The 21,987-nt window shown below is 42.8% G+C and overlaps 1 protein-coding gene across 2 annotated transcripts in view; it reads left to right on the forward strand.

The window, feature by feature from the left end:
* The first annotated feature begins 969 nt into the window (after nucleotides 1–969).
* rims3 (regulating synaptic membrane exocytosis 3) overlaps nucleotides 970–21,987 on the forward strand; it is a 41,927-nt gene continuing 20,909 nt past the window's right edge. For both annotated transcript variants that reach the window (XM_035183627.2, XM_035183628.2), the window contains exons 1-2: nucleotides 970–1,187; nucleotides 15,468–15,799. In XM_035183627.2, coding sequence (XP_035039518.1) covers nucleotides 15,535–15,799 — 265 coding nt within the window. In that variant the 5' untranslated portion in view covers nucleotides 970–1,187; nucleotides 15,468–15,534. The remainder of the gene's footprint in view (nucleotides 1,188–15,467; nucleotides 15,800–21,987) is intronic.

A 21,987-nucleotide genomic window follows, 5' to 3' on the forward strand; every position in this document is an offset into this window, starting at 1 on the left:
ACTTAAGTGGACCTAAGTGGCACTGAGAGGCTGGACAGAAAATCACGTTACATCACATCCATTACATTCATTTTATTTGTGCGTGCAGGACCTGCTGCATGAGCAGAGGAGAAGGAAAGCGATGAAGCAATGTCTGTGGAAATGCATCAACCTGCATGGGACCGGGTTTAAGTGTAGTTAATGGTTTTTATTTTTCAATTGCATTTTTGCATTGCCTTGCAGTGGTGACCAAGCAACGACAATGCAACTATGACTATGACATACAAATACAGATTTCAGAACATGGAACAAGATAGTGAATGTTTTTTCCATACGAGTGAAGTTGCCAACCACCAGTAGACTTAACAATAACCAGCAGATGTTAGGGTCATAGCATCAGTTGAGCACTTTAGCGTCATTGGGAGTTTCGGCCTTTTAATCACAAGACACCCTCTGCTAAGGCAGGCCCACCACAGGCTGCTCAGACCTGGGTGTGTGCCCCTAACATCTTGGGGCCCAGTTGGGGTCTGTCCTCCTGATCCAGAGCCAGTGGCTGCAGCATCACTGACGTTACTTTGCTCTTTACTGCTATGCAAATGTTGAAAAGACGTGCCAATGTGTCGTTTAAACAAATAAATACACACATTTTGGTTTACGGCCGCCATGTCTTTTTTCCCAACATTCTTAAAACACACGAGCGCACCAGAGTCGTAAAAAGGACTTCACAACTTTAACTATAGCTGTTATATTTATCAGACGGTGAGAAACAGAGGGTTTCATGCATGAGCAGGTGGCCGACTCAGAGAAACTCATGCACCCTCATCCCTCCGTCTTTCCCAGACACAAAGAGGAGATGAGCTCAACAGGATTTACGCACGCATTGTGTGCTTGCCTCACACGGCCACACGTGGTCGCTGTTTGCCACACCGACTGAAAACACCTAATACGCGCATCTCTCCTCTCCTCTCCTCTCCTCCCCCCTCCCTTCCTTCCTCTCTCCACAGCAGCGCGTGCAGTGTGAGAAGCAGCAGCACCGAGCCGAGGAGCAGTCGGACACCGCGCGCGCACACACACACACACACAAACACACCAGCACCGCAACGATACAAGCCGAACGATGACATTCACACAGAGACGACACACACCAACAGTTATTTGACCACTTCCGACACCCCGCACCTTCACCTCGCCGGTCCTTGCTGCAAGAGGTGAGTGCAAAGATCCCTCTCTCTTTACTCCAGGGGCTCAAAATGCTTCCATTTCTGCACAGGGCGATGCAGGAATGATGTGGATTGATGCCCCCCCCCACCCCCCCTGTATCATGCAACCAGCAGCAGAGCAGGTGATCAGTGAAAACAGTGAGGTTGCGTGCATGGTTCAAACTGGGTGCAGTCGTGTGAACGTGTCTTTTATTGTGACAACGCACGGGGTCGAGCTCAGAGGTGCTGAGCACATGAAATCATTACGATCAGCTGGAAAGACTTGCTTCGCTCTCATATACTCCAACATCCTGCAACTTGGCTTTGGCGAATAATAGCTGTCAGGTTCCAGGTTGATGTCTTCACCCTCTCGTGGACTGTTTCAAGGCACTGATGTGGTGGTTTGACATGATGGGCACCAGCTCATATGCATTAATGCTGTATGGATGGATTGTAATGTGACATAAATACTAATCCAAACCCATTCTTAAGGATTTTTTCTAACAATGTTGCTTTAGAAAACTAGTTGCCTCTATCAATTTGGCCATGTATGATGTCAAAACAAAAAACAAACTAACCAAAAAAACACTCCTCAATGCCTGATTAAATTAATTTATTGAATTATTCATTAAGACCTTTAGTATTTTGCACTTTTAGCTCAATGCAACCAAACCGAATTGCAACTAAACAGAGTTGCATTGTGTTTTATTGTGTTACTGCGTTTGTTGTGCGGTAGTCAGCACTGTCCTCTCGAAGCAAGAAGGTCTCTGGTTCGAATCCCAGTTCAGCCGGGGTCTTTCTGTACGCACATCAGGGTGAGGTCATTTTGAGACTCTAAATTGTCCTTAGTTGTGAGTGTGAATGGTTATTTGTCTCTGATGTTTTTGTATTTTTTCTCAGCACGTCTGTATCTTATTCTCTTCTTTTACTTGCACAAAACCAGATTGCAAGTTGTGCTGTATTGTAAGTGTGTTGGCACTGTTGGAGGCCTATTAGGGGCCAATGGTATAAAAAAAAAAAAAAGGGCCCCAGGACAAGTCTGTGCTGAACTGCCACCCAGCTTCTGTTTGTTTGTGTGACAGCAGGGAGGGACTGTGGGGTACAGAGAACAAGCATATTTCGTAATGTTCTGTCTTCTGCCAGGGCTCAGGTCAGGCCAAGTGCACGCTGAGGTGTGAGATTCTATCACACGGCTGCACACGCATGTATGTATGCACACAGACACACAAACACAACGACGTACGGGTCTGCGGCTCAAACTGTGCTCCCCACCTGTGCTGTGAGGGACACAAACCAGCCACGCGGCTCCAGAGCTACTGTGTTAATGGGCTCGTGTGTTTTCTCTGAATCTCTCTAAGGAAATCTGACAATCTTAAAGCTCTGTTTAATTGTTAGTGCAGGGTGTGAAGTAAAATGAAGGAGTGGACCCTCTTTGGCCCTGTGTTAAAGAAGAAAGAGAATAATCATCCACGTGCTTAACTCTTGAAATCCTCGCCCGAGTCACACTTGATCCCCTGAATAATCCACTGAGACAGAATTGAGACGGTTAAAGCTGGAAATAGACTCCATGCTGTGGTTCGGAAAGCCGCGTTTCTGGGTCTCCATTTGCACTTATAAGTCCCGTATTTATATACAGAAACCATTTTCCACAGATTCTGCATTCTATACCAGCAGGGAAGATGGAGAAAAAATACTGTCATACAATTTTACATCCTCAAACAGCCGCAACACAGCTCACAAGTGTGTTTATGAAGTATTCATGTGCTTGTGTCACAGTTTAGCTCCACGTTTTGCAGGGTGTGGCCGACATACAGCTTTGAGGAGTGTGGCACCGAAGTTCAGAGGCCAGACAGAGTCCTGCTTTTCTGAAATATCCACCAGGTTGAAATATCTGTGTGTAAAATGGGTGTGCGTGGGTGCGTGTGTGTGTTTGAGTCTGAGTTGTAGAGAGAGATGCGTCAGATAGTATCAGATAAGCTGGATACTCAAAAGGCCAGCCGGGCCGTTATGCACTGTATCATCTTTCATCAAAGAGCATCTGCTCATGCACACACACACACACACGTGCACACACTTACACACACGCTACGCAAAACTGGTAGCTGGAAAGGGCAAAGGCAAAGTATAGTGCACGGACACACGCACACGCACGTACAAGCACTGATACATCTGACCACACTTCACATCTGTAGCTGCTCCTGGTTCTTCTTTGAAATGAAAATGAAATGAAAACAACCAAGGGGCAGAGCAGTTATCACAGTAACGAGCAGGCTCCTGTGTGTGTGGCTGCATCTTTATATATGTTAGCACTTGTGGACAATATTTGGAACGCAAAATTCACTGGCTGTATCGGGGTTGCTCCTCACTTCCCGCTTCATGCTGGATTTGCTAATGAGACACAAAAGTTATTTACAAGATCATTTTGCACAATCGCATCCAGACACGTTCACATGCATGTGGACCGATATATATTTTTTGTATTTGTCAGTGTCAGGTGATCGTCTGGTTAAATGCCAGAGGTTGGCATTATCCAAGCAACACAACAGTCCTCAAACAAAAATCAATGCCACTCCACACCTGATATGTGTTTGAGGCTGCTGCAGCAGCAAAGGTGACCTCCATCATGTGCACGTTGGTTACTCGCATGCTAACTTAACACATTTCTGGGAGACAAAAGTCTGCAATGCTTTCTGACAAAAGAAGTTTGGAACACAATGTGTTTGTTGTTGTTCACATGACCTTGGACTCACTGAAAATCACCTGTTTATGGACTTGTGCGACATTTATGAAATGTAAAATCTCCCATTAAAGGTCCAGTGTGTAAGATTTAGGTGAAATTGGCAGAAATTGAATATAAAATAATCCTAGTGATGTTTTCACTAGTGTTTAATCATCGAAATTGTACAAATTGTTGTTTTCTTTACCCTAGAATGGGCCCTTTTATATTTAAATACTTTATATTTATATCTGGAGCGGGGCCTCTCTTTACGGAGGCCACCATGTTTTTTACAGTAGCCCAGACTGGACAAACTAAACACCTTTTGCGTTTTTATGACAACTGAAGGCTACCACAGGTTCTCTTTCATGTTTGGAAGGGGAGGGTGAGGTGAGGGGTATTCACCTGCAACATGCAACTTCACCACTAGATGTCACTAAATTCTTCACACTGAACCTTTAAACATGGACAATAATAATCCGACTATTGACCTTAATCTGAAAAGACATTATTTCAATAATGATGTTTACACAAAATGCTAATAGAGTATTCCGTTCAAATGTTACAGAGCATATAGTCTGATTATAACTCAAGTCAACACTTCATCCCACTACTTGTTTACATGTCCATGTAGCAAAACATTGCATTTACTTTGCAAATTACAAAGTGCTTTACAAGAGAAAATAATCATTAATCAATAAAAGCAAAATAAAATAAATGCATAAAGAGAACAATATAAGATAATTGGAATCATCAAAAAAAAAAAATAGAGACATACAGTAAAAGCCTATATAATATGACTAAGGTCGGAATCCGCCACATCTTAATTTGATTAAATTCTCGCGTATGACCTTATTCAGGTGAAGGAAATCAGAAACTGCTGTTTACATGTCTAACTATCAAACATTAAAACTACAAACAGACCAAGAAGGTATCCATGTAGATCATCATAATAATAAGATAATATTCATAATAATCATAAACAGTGTAATGAAATTGCATCTATAGAGATTTATGTAAAGCAAAGAGATGTGACAACAATTAGGAGACACCATCTCTACATATCAAACTATCTGCAGCCACGTTGAGGTAAATGCATGACAGTCCTGGTCGGTTTCATGTTCCTCTCAATGGACTGCATGATAAGTCATTTCATAAGAAATATGACTCAGTAAGTTATTTGAATTTCTGAATTTAGACAACATAATTGCATATTAAGTCTCAAGATATAATAATATAATTTTACACATTCAGACTAGCTATAATTAAACACTATATGTATCAGTGTGTCAGATCAGCCAAACACGCAAGCATTCCAAAAATGAGGTCACGTATAAAAGCCTATGATAGACGTCCTAAAAACATAAGCTGGCAGAGAGATAAATATACAGCTCTTATGTTGTCCTCCCAGAGGATCTGACTATGATCCAATGCACACATCCCTTCCAGAGGTTAAGGGGTAAATAAGAGAGGAAGGCGTGTGCTGGTTGACCCCGGCTGTGTCCCTACAGGCCTGTTCCAGCATCCCCCCTCTTAGCAGATCACTACCCGAGCTGGGACGTGGCGATGCGGGCATGGTAAGCGGGGTGAGCTCCTGTGTGGTTCTCTGCCCCAGGCCGGCCACCAGCATCACAGGTGGGATGGAGAAATGTGGGGGGGCGGTTGAGGGGTAGCGAGGGAGACGTCACTGTGACCACATTAGTCACCAGAGAAAGCGGGCCACGAGTCAGGAAAGCTTGCAGTCTCATCCATCACGCCCCTCTTAACCCACTTTCTTTCCAGCCCAGCCACTCTGGCTTTTTATTTTGCTATTTTCTGCTGGCGCTCTCCAATCCCCCTGCTGCTGACGGGGTAACTTCACCATCCACTCTTTTGATGGCGATGAAAAGTAGAAGAGGGCAGAACGAGAATGTGTTCAGTGGCCGGACAGACGTGGTGAGAGATGAGTCAGTCCCCCCCCCCCACAAACAACTTTTTACATTTGAAGAAAATAAATAAAGCAGTTAAACAGGAGTTTGTTTAGTCTGCGTGTGCCTGCGGGGAGAGAAAGAAGATAACACAGTGACATGATGTGTCTCATTTTCACAGCAGATTTCCCACGGTGTTGTGCAGCAAACCTCTGCGAGCTGCAGAGACTGCTGAGGGACGATAAGTGATATGAGAGAGGTCTCACTTCTCCAAAAGGCTGTTGGCTTCAATCCTGGATATGGTATTTGATTCACTGCTGAGATGAAAACACTCTGTTGCGAGCTCAGCTGTGGATGGATTAGTGTTGAATACAGGGGGGAGCAGGGGGATGAGTGAATGAACATTTTAAATGATACTCCGGTGATTTGATGGTTATCGGTGTGTGTGTGTGTGTGGTTTCATGCCCGTATTTAGTAAGATATTTTCATGTAGTTGTTATTCCTGCAAATGCGTAACTGCCGACTTCCCAAAAGTCTTTGTGATTTCATGTCTGGTTCATGAACTAACATCCTATGAACACAAAGGAGTGCAGGGTAAAACTTGCTAAGCTCATATAGTACAATGTGAAGAAAGCCTGAATAATTCTAGTTTAGCACATCTCAGGTTTCATGTACATGATTGTACATTACAGGCTACTCACAGAGGTAATTACTGAGATCTAGAAATTGCAGATCCAATATAGGAAGAAACATGAGCAGTCAGAAAATTCAAGCCCTCATGGTAACCAAACTTATTTTCAAATTGTGAGTAGTAAACATCCATCATTTTACAGGCTAAGCTGTCAAGCTCAGTTTCCACGTAATATACTTGTTAAGTTTTCATAAGAAAGTAAGTAGGTCAATGCATTACCGGTGGACGCATTTTTGGTTTGACCTTCAAATGAGGTGGTTTAGATAAACCACCGGAAAAATGAAATTGGCCCATCTGAGGTTGTTCAAAATGTAGCCCAGTTTATGATGAGTTCCACACTTTTATAACTGCATAAAACAACCAGAAATAACTATGAAAATAACATTCAAGTTTCAATGGAACATGATTTCATTTTATGTGCAAGTTTAACAAATGTTATCATGCGTACCTTAAAGGTCCTCTTAGTATTTGCTACATTTTTTTACATTATCAACAACAGTTGTTTACTCCCCAGTTTAGAAAACCTGTTGTACATCTAGCATTACATTTCTCTTACTTGTCAAGAGCTCCCTCCAGTGGTTAAAAGCAACACCAATATTAACCCGTGTTTTGCTTCTCTTACATAACACAATTTTTTCTTTGCCATCGGACGTTGTTTCTTGCCCCCTGGGCTACACTACTTCTCCATTCTCTCATGTAACACAGACTAGCCACTTTCATAGACTATGTATAAAAATGGATGACATGACAGCCCCCTAAAAACGAAACCAAAGTATCTTGATTGCCACCTGGTGGCTGGCTGCAGTATAAGTCATAAATTCTGCCTGCTTTATGTTAGTGTCTAGGAAATAAATATCAAATTACATGATTGACAGCTGAGACTGACTTGCGATGGGTTGAGCATGTTTATCGGTGGTGCCTCGCTAACACGGCTCCATTGCCCAAATTGCTACTGTGCAGACTCTGGCTCCAAATGACATAAATGGAGCAAGATGGTAGCGTTGGTATCTGGGATATTTTGGCTTCATTTCTGGATAGTGGGAGGAAGTGAAGACACTGATGTCTCTTAAGGTATAAGGTGGTTAATTGAGCAATTTGATACCATATTGCATCTTTAAACATCCTGAGACGGGCTAATTTGACCCGTATTTGTAGTTCTGATGGAGAAAGTGTAAACCTCTGCTTCCCTGCCAAGGCTCAATCAGCATGATTCAGCAGCAGTTTGTGTTAAAACACGGTGTAACGGATCGGATTTATGTCCGCTGTCACACGGTGATGTCGAAGGAGTGACTCAACGACTCACCTCATTAAAGATTTTATTTTATTTTAAAGGTGATTGGGCCGATGGGAGAGGCAAAGCGAAGGCTCCTCGTCAACTCCGCTTTCTGTTCATTTCACAGCTATTAACATATGATTCAGATTTGTGTGCGTGATCGCCGACCGTATTATTGCTCTCCAAAGCGTGAAATAGGAAATTTGTGAATATTTAATAGTGCTGTGAGTGTGTCTGGTCAGTTTGTGCCTGATCCACTGAACTCTCTCGTTCAACATGGCGCTGAAATCGAAAATCTATGTCAGAGTGTTTTTACTTAAAGGGGACATAGCATGCCCATTTTACCACAAGTTGATATGGTTCCTTGGGGTCTTAATGAAATGTCTGTAACATACTTTGGTCAAAATACCACAAGGATCATTTAAAACAGCACCCTTTTTACCCTGTATAAAACAGCCCTCCACAGAGCGACCTGTTTTGACTGCCTGTTCCTTTAAATGCTAATGAGCCAGCTCCCCCCTCCCCCCTCTCCCCCCATGATTTTAAACGATATAAATTACATATTTTATATGATATAAATTATCAAATATGCATCCCATACTTTGTATTCCCTTGTTGTCCTGGAGTTTTAATTTTCCCAATCACATAATTAAATGTCCCCTCTGCCCCCACTACAAGCACACAAGCAGACAGACAGAGAGAGAAAGAGAGGTGGGGGGCTATGAAGACCATCATTTTCCCCGAACCCCGACATTCAACGGGTACAACAACAAGCGGAGAAAGCAGAATCGCGGGCTGACCTTATATGTACAGTCTATGGGGCTGACCAGCGGAGAAATGCTCGTCCCGTGTGAACAGCCAGGCGGCTGCGCGGCTGGAGAACGGCGCTGCGCTGCTCCTCATGGCGCTTCCGCGTCCGGTGTACCACGGCGAACTACTGTAACCCGGCGGAACTACTGTAACCCGGCATACAGTAGAGCTGAACACTGCGGAAGTCTTCCACACAGCTGGCAGTGTGGAAGACCGCTGCGAGCAGCGCAGCGCCGTTCTCCAGCGCGCAGCCGCCTGGCTGTTCACCGCGGAGAGCCATTTCTCCGCGCTGGTCAGCCCCATAGACTGTATATATAAGGTCAGCCCGCGATTCTGCTTTCTCCGCTTGTTGTTGACCCGTTGAATGTAGTGTCGGGGTTACAGTAAGCTGAACATCTGCGGAAGTCCTCCACACAGCAGGCTGTGTGGCGCTGACACAAATTCCAGCTCACGCACGGGAGAGCGGTCGCGTCGCGCCGAGCAGCTGCTGCAGCCTCCCAGTCCCAACGATCCAGACAAATGCCACATGTGAGTGAATCGCGGGCTGACCAGCGGAGAAATGCTCGTCCCGTGTGAACAGCCCGGCTGCGTGCTTGGGAACGGCGCTGCTGCCTCGCAGCCTCGGTGTAAACCCGGAGTAACGAATGTGGGGGGCGGGACGGGACGGGGGGCCAAGACCATGTGGGAGACTTCCAGTGTATTGTTACGACACAATACCCAGGAAGCGCAATCGAGTCGCTCAAGCATGACGTTTCTGACTTAGAGGAACTATAACAAAACGCGCAAGTGTTTTTTCCCCAGAGTTTTTGGGTTGGTAGACATGCCAGATACCCACATTAACCTGTAGAAGCACTAACAAAGTGGAATTTGCATGCTATGTCCCCTTTAAGATTTGGATGTTGATTCAAGTCCATCAGCCAAGACGGTGTCAGCGCTCGCCGTCATTCAATATTATGTCTCTTTCTTCTGCCACACTCTGGCACGTACAGTCAGTGCGGCATATGTGTGTTTGCACTACGGTGGGTTTCGCTGTGTGGGATTTTGTGTGTGTGATCCATTTGGCTCTCAGTCATCCCACAGCCTGGCATTCTCACAGTCCTCTGTGTGTGCGGCGTAGTGGCAAAACCAACCGTCTGTTTTCTCGCCTTCAGAGCCCCCCTTATGATCAGAGAGATGCATCAGACACACACATGCACATACTCACAACAACACCAGGCCTAACACAATGGCAGCAGGCGCTGGGCAGACACACACACAATGTCGTAACATGCAAGTTTCCATGGTAGCCTCAGCAGGAAGTGCATTACAGCTCCTGTCTGTCCTTGCACACTGCCGGCCGTATTGTTTATCATGAATTTTTGCAATGTAAAAACAGAATCTGTTATTAGAATGTAAATATCCTAGATGTATGTAAATGTGTGTGATAATCTCATTAATTTAATTTTTTCAGACATCTCCCTTTGTCGATTGTCGGACACCTTTTCTTCAGAGAGAGATTTATAATCGAGTTTGTCAGCTTTTTATTGATCATTTCCAAAACAATTCTTAACATGTGGGTCAATGACGTCTAAGGATTTTCAACAGGCCAATTTTAAAATACAACTCACTTGACTTGGCATATGGAATCTCTCCCTGCTGCTTATTTCTCTCGTAGCTGAAAAAGATATGTAATGTCATGCCATAAATCAATAAGTTATTTTGGACTAATGATAGATGAACATTTTAATGCAAATATGCATTTCGTCCAGTAATGAAAAACACATAAGAGCAATATGTACTTCATGTTGCTTTATTTGTAGTTTTCATTTTTAAAATGTTTTAACATACCTTTCTCTTCTCTGAGCAAGGTTCTCCGCTCTTGCTACAGGGTCAGAATTAACACGCTGCATATGGCGAGCGGTTTTTATTTTGCTTGGAAGTGGCATCTGGTAAAATAAATTGAAACAGTTATGAATAAATAAACACATAAATAAATAATAAATTACTAATAAATTCATAATAACCAAGATAAAATTACATGTTACATTTTTGGGGTAGTATTTATTCATGATATTGTACAAAAATTAAACAAACCGTTGTTTCTGAAATATTAGAAAAAAATACTCTAATTGCATAGAAATATTTTCCAAATAATACTAAAATAAAGTACTTTATGTATATAAATCATTAATTGAATTTAAAAAAGACCCAAAACTCCCAATCTAGGACATATATCTATCATGTAAAACACTCTGCAATGGTCGCACCACATGATATTTTTCTAGTTCAGTCAAAATTTACAGCCACAGAATTGGCCACCTAAAGAAAAAAAACTCGGTCAGCACAAAAGGTCACTATGACATTTATAATCGAAATATATATTTTTAGAAATAACTTAGAATTCAAAGTTTTTTTGAGGTCATACCACATGATATCCAAATGTGGCAACTACATACCAGCTGTGAAAAAGGTTATCTTTTTCCAAATTTGAGAGAGAGTTACAAACCTGTTGCTGCTTCCATGGGTCCTTGGCAAAATGGTTTATGATGCAACTTCCTGTCTTTGAATGGATTTCAACATCAAAGTCCCAAATTGGTCCTTTCTTGATGGTCGCACCACATGATATTTCATGAAATCATCGGACAAAGTTTGTTTGTATACTATGATGGAAATATAAATGCAAATGCTTTGCAATTTTGTACAGGATTACAACAGACTTTGGAAATCATGCCAAATATGGCCGAAAATAAATTTGAATCGATTTTGAGTAATTTCAAAGAAGTTTTCACAACAGCAGTCATGGCCGGACGGTTGCTCGGGGTCCTTCAATCAAGACAATAACAAAAGGCCGAGTTTGAAGATGAGTACCTGACACAACTCGGGCGTAAATCGGGTTCAAGGAGGAGGTGATGTATTAGCAGTGTGTTTTTCCTTCTTGAATAAAACTGGGGATTATTCTGGGTTTGAAAATTGTTGCAAACATTTTGGATTGTGTAATTAGACAAGTCAACATAATAACATGGGTCTAGTCGTTTTAGACAATTTAACGAAGAAATGTTACATAATATACAGTATCTTTAATTTATTAAAAAATATGTTGTAATGTGTCATGCCTAGAGATCTCGTTCAATAAGACCAAATGCTGATTCTTTTAAATAGCTGATGACATGTGACCGATGACAAATGGCAGACACAAAACTGCTGACAGATATTTTTATTTATTTGTTTATTTATGACTCAGCTCAGTTCCCTCTCTGCTGTCCCACATGGGAAATTTGGCACCAGTCAAAAGCTGTTGGCAAACACGCATCCAAATAGACTCATCCAACAACAAACGCTAAAAATAATAAATTAGAAAAAATGAGCGTAATCAATAAATAAAAACAGATTAGAAATGGGTAAACCCGATGAATAGGAAGATAAAACGAGAATAGGAGACGTCACTGTCTATGATCAGATTTATAAATTATGTATTATGGGTTTATGGTGTTCTGCCAACACCCACAGTGTTTATTTCCTTCTTTACTTAACAGCTAAACTGTAGGTTAATTAACAGACCAGCAGTGGCGGTGTGGCCTGTCTGTAGAGAGCAGCTTAAAGAGGGGGCCGTTAATGGATCGCTCAGCCATATCTTTATGGGAGAGACTGAAAGGGAAAGATAATGTTTTCTCTCCTGTGCAACTCTGCATCAGTTTACGAGTGTGGACGGTCATACTTGGCTGAGGGGCCATCAGAGATATCATTCAGAAGGACCATTGCTCATACACATGAGACGTCAGACTCAGTCACATGCTATACAGAAAACCACACACTTGGAAAAACTCTGCGATCGGGAAGGAAGATTTCAATAGACTGTAAACAAAGATGGATGACACCTCTTCACTTCCTCCCACTATCCAGAAATGAAGCCAAAATATCCTGGACACGACTGCCACCATCTTGCGCATTTGGAGCCAGAGTCTGCACAGACGGTAGCGATTGCGGCACGGAGCCCCGGTAGCGTGGTCCCATCAATGCAAGTGCTCGACCAATCACGAGTCAATCTCAGCTGTCAATCATGTCGTTTCACCTTGTTTTTTTATAGCATTAAAAAACTAATTTACCTGAAATGAGCACTTGAACATCAGGGTGATCATAAAATCGACAGACACCATCTTTGAGATATTTGTGTTTGACGTGTACTTTGACTTCTTATGTTCGGGTCTATGCGCCTTCCGCTAACCCGAGAAGGCGGGAATTATGACCTATACTCCAGCCAGCCACCAGGGGACAATCAAGCCACTTTGACTTCATTTTTGGATGCATGTCTCAGTCGTTATCACTGTCATGTTCTTCTCCTTCGTTCACTCCATTATTCCTCACAGATCAGGCCGCGGCTTCCTGCAGTGTTTTTCTGCGTCCATTCACTATGAAGCATCCTCTCCTCCCACGTCTCTCCTTCTTCCCTCTGTCCTCACCGCTCCCTCGTTCTTCTCTGTCCTCGCGCCTCTCTGAAAGCAGACATTTTATTCTCAATGTCTCCCGTCTATTTGCCCCCCCTTCCTCCTTTTTTCTGCCGCTCTTCTCGCTGCCGCTGCCGCTCTTCTCGCTGTGTGTTCAAAGCACAGAGGCCCCCCTAGAGAGCTGGTGAGAGAGTGCACACGGGCTGGAAGAGAAAAGAGATGGAGGAGAAAGCAAGGAAGTGGAATAAGACAGAGGAAGGAAATAAGGACACATTGGTTCACCGGAATTTAGGTTTCAAGCCTGAATATCCCCCTTTTCTCCACCTGTCTTTCCCTTTACGCCTCTAAACAAATGTCACTGCAGCACCTCTGTACAAAGCATGACACCCCCCAGGTAATTATTACAACTTTCATTACAAAATGCCAAAATGCCCTTTGCTGCCTGACTTCATAATTCCTCAGTAGCACTTGGTGATTGTAGTAAGAGTGAATGCATTGCTTCACAAAGTGCTGGTGGGGAAAGGGTTTTTGTACAGTAAGCATAAACATGGCTGTGGTGGTGTGACAAAGCAGCGCAGTGATGGTGATTCACTGAGACGTCTGAAGCACAGCACACTTGCATTTGACTCTTCAAAGACGTATTAAGGGCAACTTCCCTGTACTTGTATTATTTATGATTTGCATCCTCGGCACAGAGTGTTTCAGCAGCGAAATGCATTTGTGCATCGTTCCATGGGATCTCTGGATGAAATGTAAAACTGGTGGTGTTCAAGCATCAGCATGTTAGAATTATCACCGGGAGCACGAGTAGCATTAGCATTTAGCTCAAAGCGTCGAACTCTCACAGAGTTTCTATGGTTTTTTCACCGCAAGCAAGTGAGTGTGTTGAAGATGTTTCTAACATGCGACAGATGCAAAACTGTAGAAAAAAGAATACAAATAGGAAAAAGAGGTGCCATACAGACGCAGAAAAAATATGGCAACTTGGAAGGACATTGAGATTTAGGAGCTTGTGGCGATGAGGGCAGACGCCGGTGTTGATGTGCCGTAAACAAAAACGTGATTCCGGCAGTGGAATTAGTACATTATGTCCTGCCTCCTACACGCTCTACCCAGAGGCCGCCCCTCGCCTGAGTGTTCCAGAGATTGTTCATATGTGAAAGACAAAATCCAGATAATGTCCAGACCCAACTAAGCTGTTTTCTGTGTTTGTAATCGTATGTGCAACAAATTAGTGCATTGACTATACTTTCTGTGAGATTGTGAAAATGATAACAGAAGGGGAGAAGAGGGTTAGGTGATGAAGAAAGAGACGATAATGATAATAATAATGGTGATGACTATCGTATTAATAATAAGCTTTATTTACAATGCACTTTTCTTAAAGATTCAGTGTGTAGTATTTAGTGACATCTAGTGGTGAAGTTGCATGTTGCAGCTGAATACCCCTCACCTCGCTCTGCCCTTCCAAACATGAAAGAGAACTCGTGGCAGCCTTCAGTTGTCATAAAAACTCGAAAGGTGTTTAGTTTATCCAGTTTGAACTACTGTAAAAAACTTGGCGGCCTCCATAGAGAGGCTTCGTCCCGATGTACATGTAAATATAAAGTATTAAAATATAAAGGCCCCATTCTAGGGTAAAGAAAAGAACAATTCGTGCTGCTGCTCGCTGGCTCATCATCACACTGTCATGTCGTCTATTGTGAGAGAGGCCATCTACTGTGTCTGTCCGTTACATATTACAAAGTTTATCAAAGTTTGCAGGATGCACACAAACACACACGCCTGTATTCTCCTAGGATTCAGCCATCCTAGTGATGATTAGAGCTGTAGAGTTTCTCATCTGTCAGTGTTAAGGTCAGACACAGCATAAGAATACAAAAAAACACACGAGACAAAGACCAGCTGACAGGGTCACCCCTCAACAGCAGGCCAGCGCTGACATTTGTGTGTGTGTGTGTGTGTGTGTGTGTGTGTGTGTGTGTGTGTGTGTGTGTGTGTGTGTGTGTGTGTGTGTGTGTGTGTGTGTGTGTGTGTGTGTGTGTGTGTGTGTGTGTGTGTGTGTGTGTGTGTGTGTGTGTGAGTGAGAGCTTGTGAGCTTTTTCTTAACTCACTTGAACACCCTGCTGCCATCTGCACTGTCCTCGCCTGCTGACCTTTATGTTCTTTGTTTACTCACTTTGCAAAACTATTGGGGATCACAAAGACTTGTCCGGGCTTTTCACTTGGTATTTGTCTTCTAATGGTGTAAGGAAGGCGTTTCTGCTGCCTCTGCAATAAGTGAGGGGATTTAATTGAAAACCAAACTGTGGTTGAAATTGATACTCATTGGCCTTCAGCCCTGGGAAGCTGTTGCTGCAGCTGTAAAATATTATACAGTGTTTCATCAAGACGTTTTTTATGTGAGTTGTCCAGTCTGTTCTCCCACCCTCACCTTTTAATGTCTTTTCTCTCTCGTCCTCTCTCCCCAGCCCCGGTCTAACTGTCTGTCCCGCCCTCCTCCCAGCCCATCAGGCCCTCCAGTCCTACAGCGGGACCATGATGCTCAGCAGCTCCGTGGAGGTGCCCAGCCCTGTCGGGATGAGCGGCCTCAGCGGGCTGAGCGCGGCGGCCCGGAACGTGGTGCGCTCCTCCAGCATCTCGGGGGCCATGTGCAACCTGGAGAAGAGTCCCAGCAGCGGAGGCCCTGACTCCACGTCTTTGGCCGGCAACAAGAAGCGGCGCTCCAGTCTGGGCGCCAAGATGGTGGCCATCGTGGGGTTGTCGCAGTGGAGCAAGAGCACGCAGCAGCTCAACCAGCAAGGTCAGCTTACAGTTTGAAAAGCTTTTGCTCGATGTTAACTCTGAAATATACTTTCCCTCAACTCTGAAATGTTCCCACTTTCATTTATTTATTTTTCTTTTCTATACTTTTTTTTTGTTGGATGTCAACTCTGAAATTGATCTTCTCTTCTCTCTTTATTACTTCTGTCTCACACCCTGTCTAGTCCATGATACCTGTTTTACTCACTTTGATTTTGTCTAATCTTATGGGTTTTAAGGGTTTTTAATGGTTTTAGATTTCAAGTTGCAAATCACATTTTAATCCAAATAAATGCGGGATTTTCAACATTTAATGATCTTTGCTTTGTTTTAACATTACAAAAATAATCTGTGCACCTTTTAAAACTATTAAATACTTTCCTGCTGCTGTTATATTGTTGAATCCTGATACAGATACAACAGAGGAGTGATTATTTTAGTGTATGAATAATAACATTAGCATAATCCACTCCACCAAAGGTTTTTTTTGGTGGTGTGCTCTCACAGTTATAACACCTGTATTCAACAAGCTCTCTGTGGCTCTACCTCCTTTTTAAGAGGTTGCAACACTGCTGTATTCATCATTGTGTGTTGAACTCTGAAGTGGGATTGTTACAGTGGCAGCAGCAGCCAGTGTGCATTGGGGCTGTATGTCAATGATAGTGGCACTCAGTTCCAAGATGTCTCCTGTGGGGTATAATTACAGACGCTGCAGCTACAACAGAAAGTGCTTCTCGCTCTGCACCTCAGCGGCAAACCAAAAACACCTCAGTCCCACAGAGGGAGAAACAGGACACACACAGAGGCTTGGTTAAAGCTGAGGGGCAGGGGGTGCGACTTATTTCAATGCACTTAAATATCTTAACAAACTTGTCGTTCGTCTCTCCACATTCTCTCAGCCGCTCCGTCCGAGCACCGCAAACGTCTTCCCGCTCGCCTGCTCACTTTGTGGTCGTACTGTTACAGGTGTTTATTAATTCTGTGAAAACCTTCAACAAGATGCTTTGACTTTGCGTAGGGAGCTGGGTCCCGGTTTTTAATGTTTTTTAATTCAAGACTGCTGCCATTTGGGAACGGCTGACGGAGTTTTACGACGTTAAACCCAGGATTTTGAGCCCAGGGATTACGTTGAGTTGTGGAACTGTAGAATGTGTATTTAAAGAAGTGTCGGCTAAAGAGCACTGAAATGAAAGATGGGTTTATTCGGTTTATTATGATTAGTAGGATATATTTCAGTATTGAGCAGAATTGAACAGAATGATACATTTTTCAATTACTTATTTTAATGTTTATAGTATGAATATAATAGAGCGTGTTACTCTTTAAAATAAGAAAAACAAACAAAAAAAAAGTTTAAAATAACAATATTTACTTTTTGTTGATTTATATTATATTAAACTGAATTTCTTTAGCTTTTGGACTGTTAGCTGATATGAATCAATCAAGAAATGAATCTGAACCAAGTTGAATATTCCAAAAAAGGAAAATAAATACGCTCTCCTAAATGCTGAATAATTATCCTGTATCATTACCTGTTTTTGGCATCCACCAGTTTGAGATAGCTGTTGCTTCAGTATACACACACACATACACACACACACAAAGCCTGGCGCACTCAGGCACAGCTGACACTTGTCTGACGCAGGCTGAGCTGAGCTGTCGATATTTTCACCACGGGGGCTTTCATGTCTCTGTGTTTGTGGTGATGAGGAGAGCACAATGGAGGGGAAAGGGTGGATGAGGAGGCTGGGAGGCACTGAGGAGGAGGAGAAGAAGAAGGGGAGACGAGGGGTGTGTCTAAATTTAGATGTTCTCAGCTGTCAGAGGAACACATCGCGCCTGGAACAAAATCGCAGAATCATGCACCACTCCTTGTTCCTCCATCCACACTGCATTTCTCCTCACTATAGAGCAGTTTCATCCTCTGCTCCTCCACCATGATAGTTTCCTATAGTTTTCATGATGCAAACCTCCTTCTGACAAACTGAGCTCGAGTATTAAACACAGCCGAACGTGCTTGGTACTGACCCTCTCATATTTATTAGTTCTGCTCCCTTCATTTAATACTTTGAGCTCATTTTGACGTGTTAAGCTACTGCTGCAAAGCACGAAGGCAGCAAAGTTGCATTTTTACTTACATATATCACAAAGTTTAAAACGGAGTCTGAAGGACTGTGGACAGCTACTGCAGCATCAGCAAGCATCTGACCAGCGAGGGAGATTTACACATATTAAATCTGCTCCAAGTCTCATTATTGGCAGATATCATGAGTATCTGAACAAGTTGGATCAGTGCCTCCCTAAACAAAATAGTGTGAGGTAGACCCAGACAGTCAGTATCTCAATTGATTTAAACTGCACACACTTCTTTTACCTACAATTTAGAGCCTGACCAATTTATCGGTTGGCCGCTGATAGTGATACGAGCCTTTCACACACACATCATATACTATTTTGTAAAAGAACTAGAGTATAATATTTCTTTATTTAGGTTCTATATATTTGGTTCTTATCGTTATTACCTCCGCCAAGGAGGTCATGTTTTCATCTGCGTTGATCTGCAGGATCACACAAAAACTACTGGACAGATTACCACCTTGGTGGAAAGATGCAGTATGGCTCAGAAAACAACCCATTAAAATTGGTGTGGATCTGATTCACTGCAGATCCAGGAATCCTTTTTCACTTTAACATTGTGAAGGTGTTTTTTTAACATTTCTGTTGATTTATCAGAGAATAAATTATTGAGCTTGATGAAAATAATTGGAAATGTTTAGGGGACTAATTTCATGATGGTGTGCAGTTTTGTGCAGATCCAAATCAAAAACTGAATCTAGTGAATGTAGATGTGGTTTTATAAGGGAACTGTTGGGCTCTACTGAGTGCCATTCTATAGTTTAAAATAAAATGTATGGTTAAATATATATGTGTGTGTGTGTGTGTGTATATATTGGGTAGTAAAATATTTCCAATTAGAATATATTTTCCAATACAATATATCAGCTGATATATTGTTTTTGAAATATATTACCGCCCAATATTGGTATTGGTATCGGCCCTAAAATCCATATCGTTCGGGCCTAACAAAAATCCATCCAGCATCTACATTACTAGGAATTGGCCGTTATACAAGTAATGTTTGGTTCCTCGGTTCCTGGTGACAAACAAAAGACAAAACAAAACGAGGCCACCCTAATCTGTTGTTTTACTTACCTCATAATTCACACCAGCTAGAGGCAAACAAATGGGTGCACATAAGTACACAGGTGACCCACGCTTACAGACTGAGGGAGAGAAGGTCACACACAAAGACGAGCAGAGTGATGGGAAAACATTCCTCCCCGCTCGGTCAGGTTCGATTAGGGTCCTCTCCATGTTCCTTCCTTAATGGCCCAATCTGGTCGGCCATCAGGCCTCCTTGTTCCGAGTGACACATGCATTGATTGGCTGATGGGGAGGGTCAGCTCAGGTGCCGGCTCCCGTGCTTCACTCGGCTGGTCACCTAATGACCAGCAAAGCACAGATTGGATTGGTCCCCAGAGAGCAGGGAATGTGTGAGAGTGTGTGGGGGTAATTTGGATGCAACAGGAGGATAAAGGAATGGAAATAAAAAAACCACCACAAATTGATCATCAATGTATTGATTAACACTGATTGGATCTTTTTTACTACTTTTAAGATAAAAATCCCAATGGCAGCTTGGATTGACTCCGGCCCCCCCGCGACCCTTAAAGGATAATTGGAATAGATAAAGAATGGCTGGACGGACGGAAAAACTTAAAATAGTCTTTAGTTCTTAAATACAAGTCTTTTTCTACTCTTAATTATGACATACAAGGGCAAGGACAAATATGAATGATTGGAGGGTAATAGAAAGTGAATGAGCACTGAGGTGACTGATGGAGACTGAAAGATGTAAAACAAAAAAAAGATAAAGCGAGCGGAGACGGTGGGAGGACATGTCTCCGTCTCTGCATTAAAGTGCCATTTGGAGGTAATGTGTTTATGGTGTTGTTATTGTGTCAAGAGTCTCTGCAGGGTATGTTCTAGCCATGCTCCCCTTTGTGAATTGGATCTTGTCAATTTACAACTATCAGCAGAATCTGTCCCGGTGAGCTCTTGTGCAAGCGAGGTCATGTTTTTGTTGACGTGTCCAAGCAAGAATAGTTTGTTGTGATCGAAATAACATCGTTTCCCAACTTAGAAATCTCTCCCCACCTGAAAACCTTTCTCATCTGAGGTTCCTCAGGGGCCCATAACTCGGTTTCTGTCCAGTGCTCTTGCTTTTTACATGAATCATCATTAGGGTCAATTAGCTCACAGCTTGGTGCGATGAACACCACAGGATTCACCATATTTGTGACAAAGATGGAACGAAAACAAACTATTGCTTACTCAATTATCTTTGTGTGTTGTTTCATAAAAGCTACAGTGAGCTTTACTTCACTTAAGCTGCTTTCAGACGTGCACTGAACTTCGGGACATTTTCCTGATATTTCCCAGAGGGGCTGTATGTGAATAGGTATATATGCAGGATGAAAAGAGGTACCATACGTATAGAAGACGCAGGTGAAGATGTCGGCGTGGAAAGACAATGAGATTTCATGTCTTATGGTGATAAACAAAGACGCCGGTATCGATGTGCTGTAAACGGAAACGCTTGATTTCATGTCCTGTCTTTTGCATGCTCGTCCCACCTCTAACCTTAAGCTCAGGAGATTTTCTTGTGGTTCTGAACACGTCTGACCTGGACACTCTCCTGCTGGGTACTTCATATGTGAAAGGTAAACTCTGGACAATGTCTGGACGCTATTTGCCGGACATTTTAAATTTTAAGTAAATGTGAGTGACTGATTCTTTGTCTAAAATAGGACGAGGACATTTAAAGACTTGTCAACATTTTCAGACAACAGCTGATACCTCGGAGAGTGTTAATGCCATTTAATTATGGCCTCTGGTCTTTCCCCAAAAATTTGTAAATTTAGGAACTCATAACTTTTGCGGATTTATTTAAGATGACCTATTTTGTATCACATATTGTGACATCTGTAGCTCTGATACTTTATATAATGACTACTACAATAAACAAACCCGAGAAAATAAGGTTTTATATAAGTTATTTCTCTCGGTGTCGATGTGCAGCACTTTAACAAAACTGGTGGTTATATAAGGTGTTCTTCCATTTTTAGACCCTTCTCTTTGATGGAGGCTATTTCCATTCATTCCTATAGACCCAATATATGATTTTCTTCCATAATTCATCTCACTTTTCCCTCATGCTGTTCCATTCATAGCCCTGACGCCCACTGCCATTGTCTCATTATTCTAGGTTTTGTAACAGGCGAGTGTTGGGGATGGCATTTTGGCTTTGTCTGTGTTCTATTTATTACCTGCTATTATTAGTATCGGTGAGGAGAAAGCGCACACACACACACACACACACACACATATACACACACGCAAGCGGTTTCCCAGAGGTTTAATGGGTGAGTCACTCCACGGCTGAACATGGTCTTATCTCCTGAGCAGGTTTATCCATGACAGTGAAGACAGAGCCATAGCAGAGCAGCTCCCGGTTACACTGTGTCAGTGCTGATGAAATGCAGTGCACCAGGAGAGTTGGATTAAAGGGGACCTGGCGTTGTCTGTTTTTTTATTTGTGTGATTTTCGTGAGCGTTCCAGTAAAAAGCCCCCCCCCCCCATATATGTGTATAAAGGCTATATAAATATATACAATATACTCTTTGTGTTTTGTTTCGGCGGGTGCACATTCACACTCAATCACCTCACTCTGTTCTGCTCCATTTAGCTCCCTCAACCCACTCAACACCCGTCCTCTTCTTTTCTCCACCTCGTGCTTTCAATTCCTCGACACACTCTTTATTTAAATCTTCCTTCTGCCTGTTTATGTCTGTGGTGCTGCCGCGGTTCTGTGTAGATACCGCTGGAAGCACACCAGGGACGCGAGAGAGAAGAACCAGAGCCGGAGAGGGAAGAATGCCTGACACAAAGAAGACGGCTAGTTTGCTTATGAAATTGATTCCAGCTTTGTTCTGAGATCGATAGCAGCCACATCTTTCTGCTCTACTATTGTCAGACAAATTATTCTGAATTGGCCGACAGTAACTCGAGCTCCTGCCCCGGAGTGCAGATACGTGAAAGGGGGCTCTCAGTGTTGTGAGTAATGT

This window comes from Hippoglossus stenolepis, chromosome 17, assembly GCF_022539355.2.
Source record: "Hippoglossus stenolepis isolate QCI-W04-F060 chromosome 17, HSTE1.2, whole genome shotgun sequence".
Taxonomy (NCBI): Eukaryota; Metazoa; Chordata; class Actinopteri; order Pleuronectiformes; family Pleuronectidae; genus Hippoglossus; species Hippoglossus stenolepis.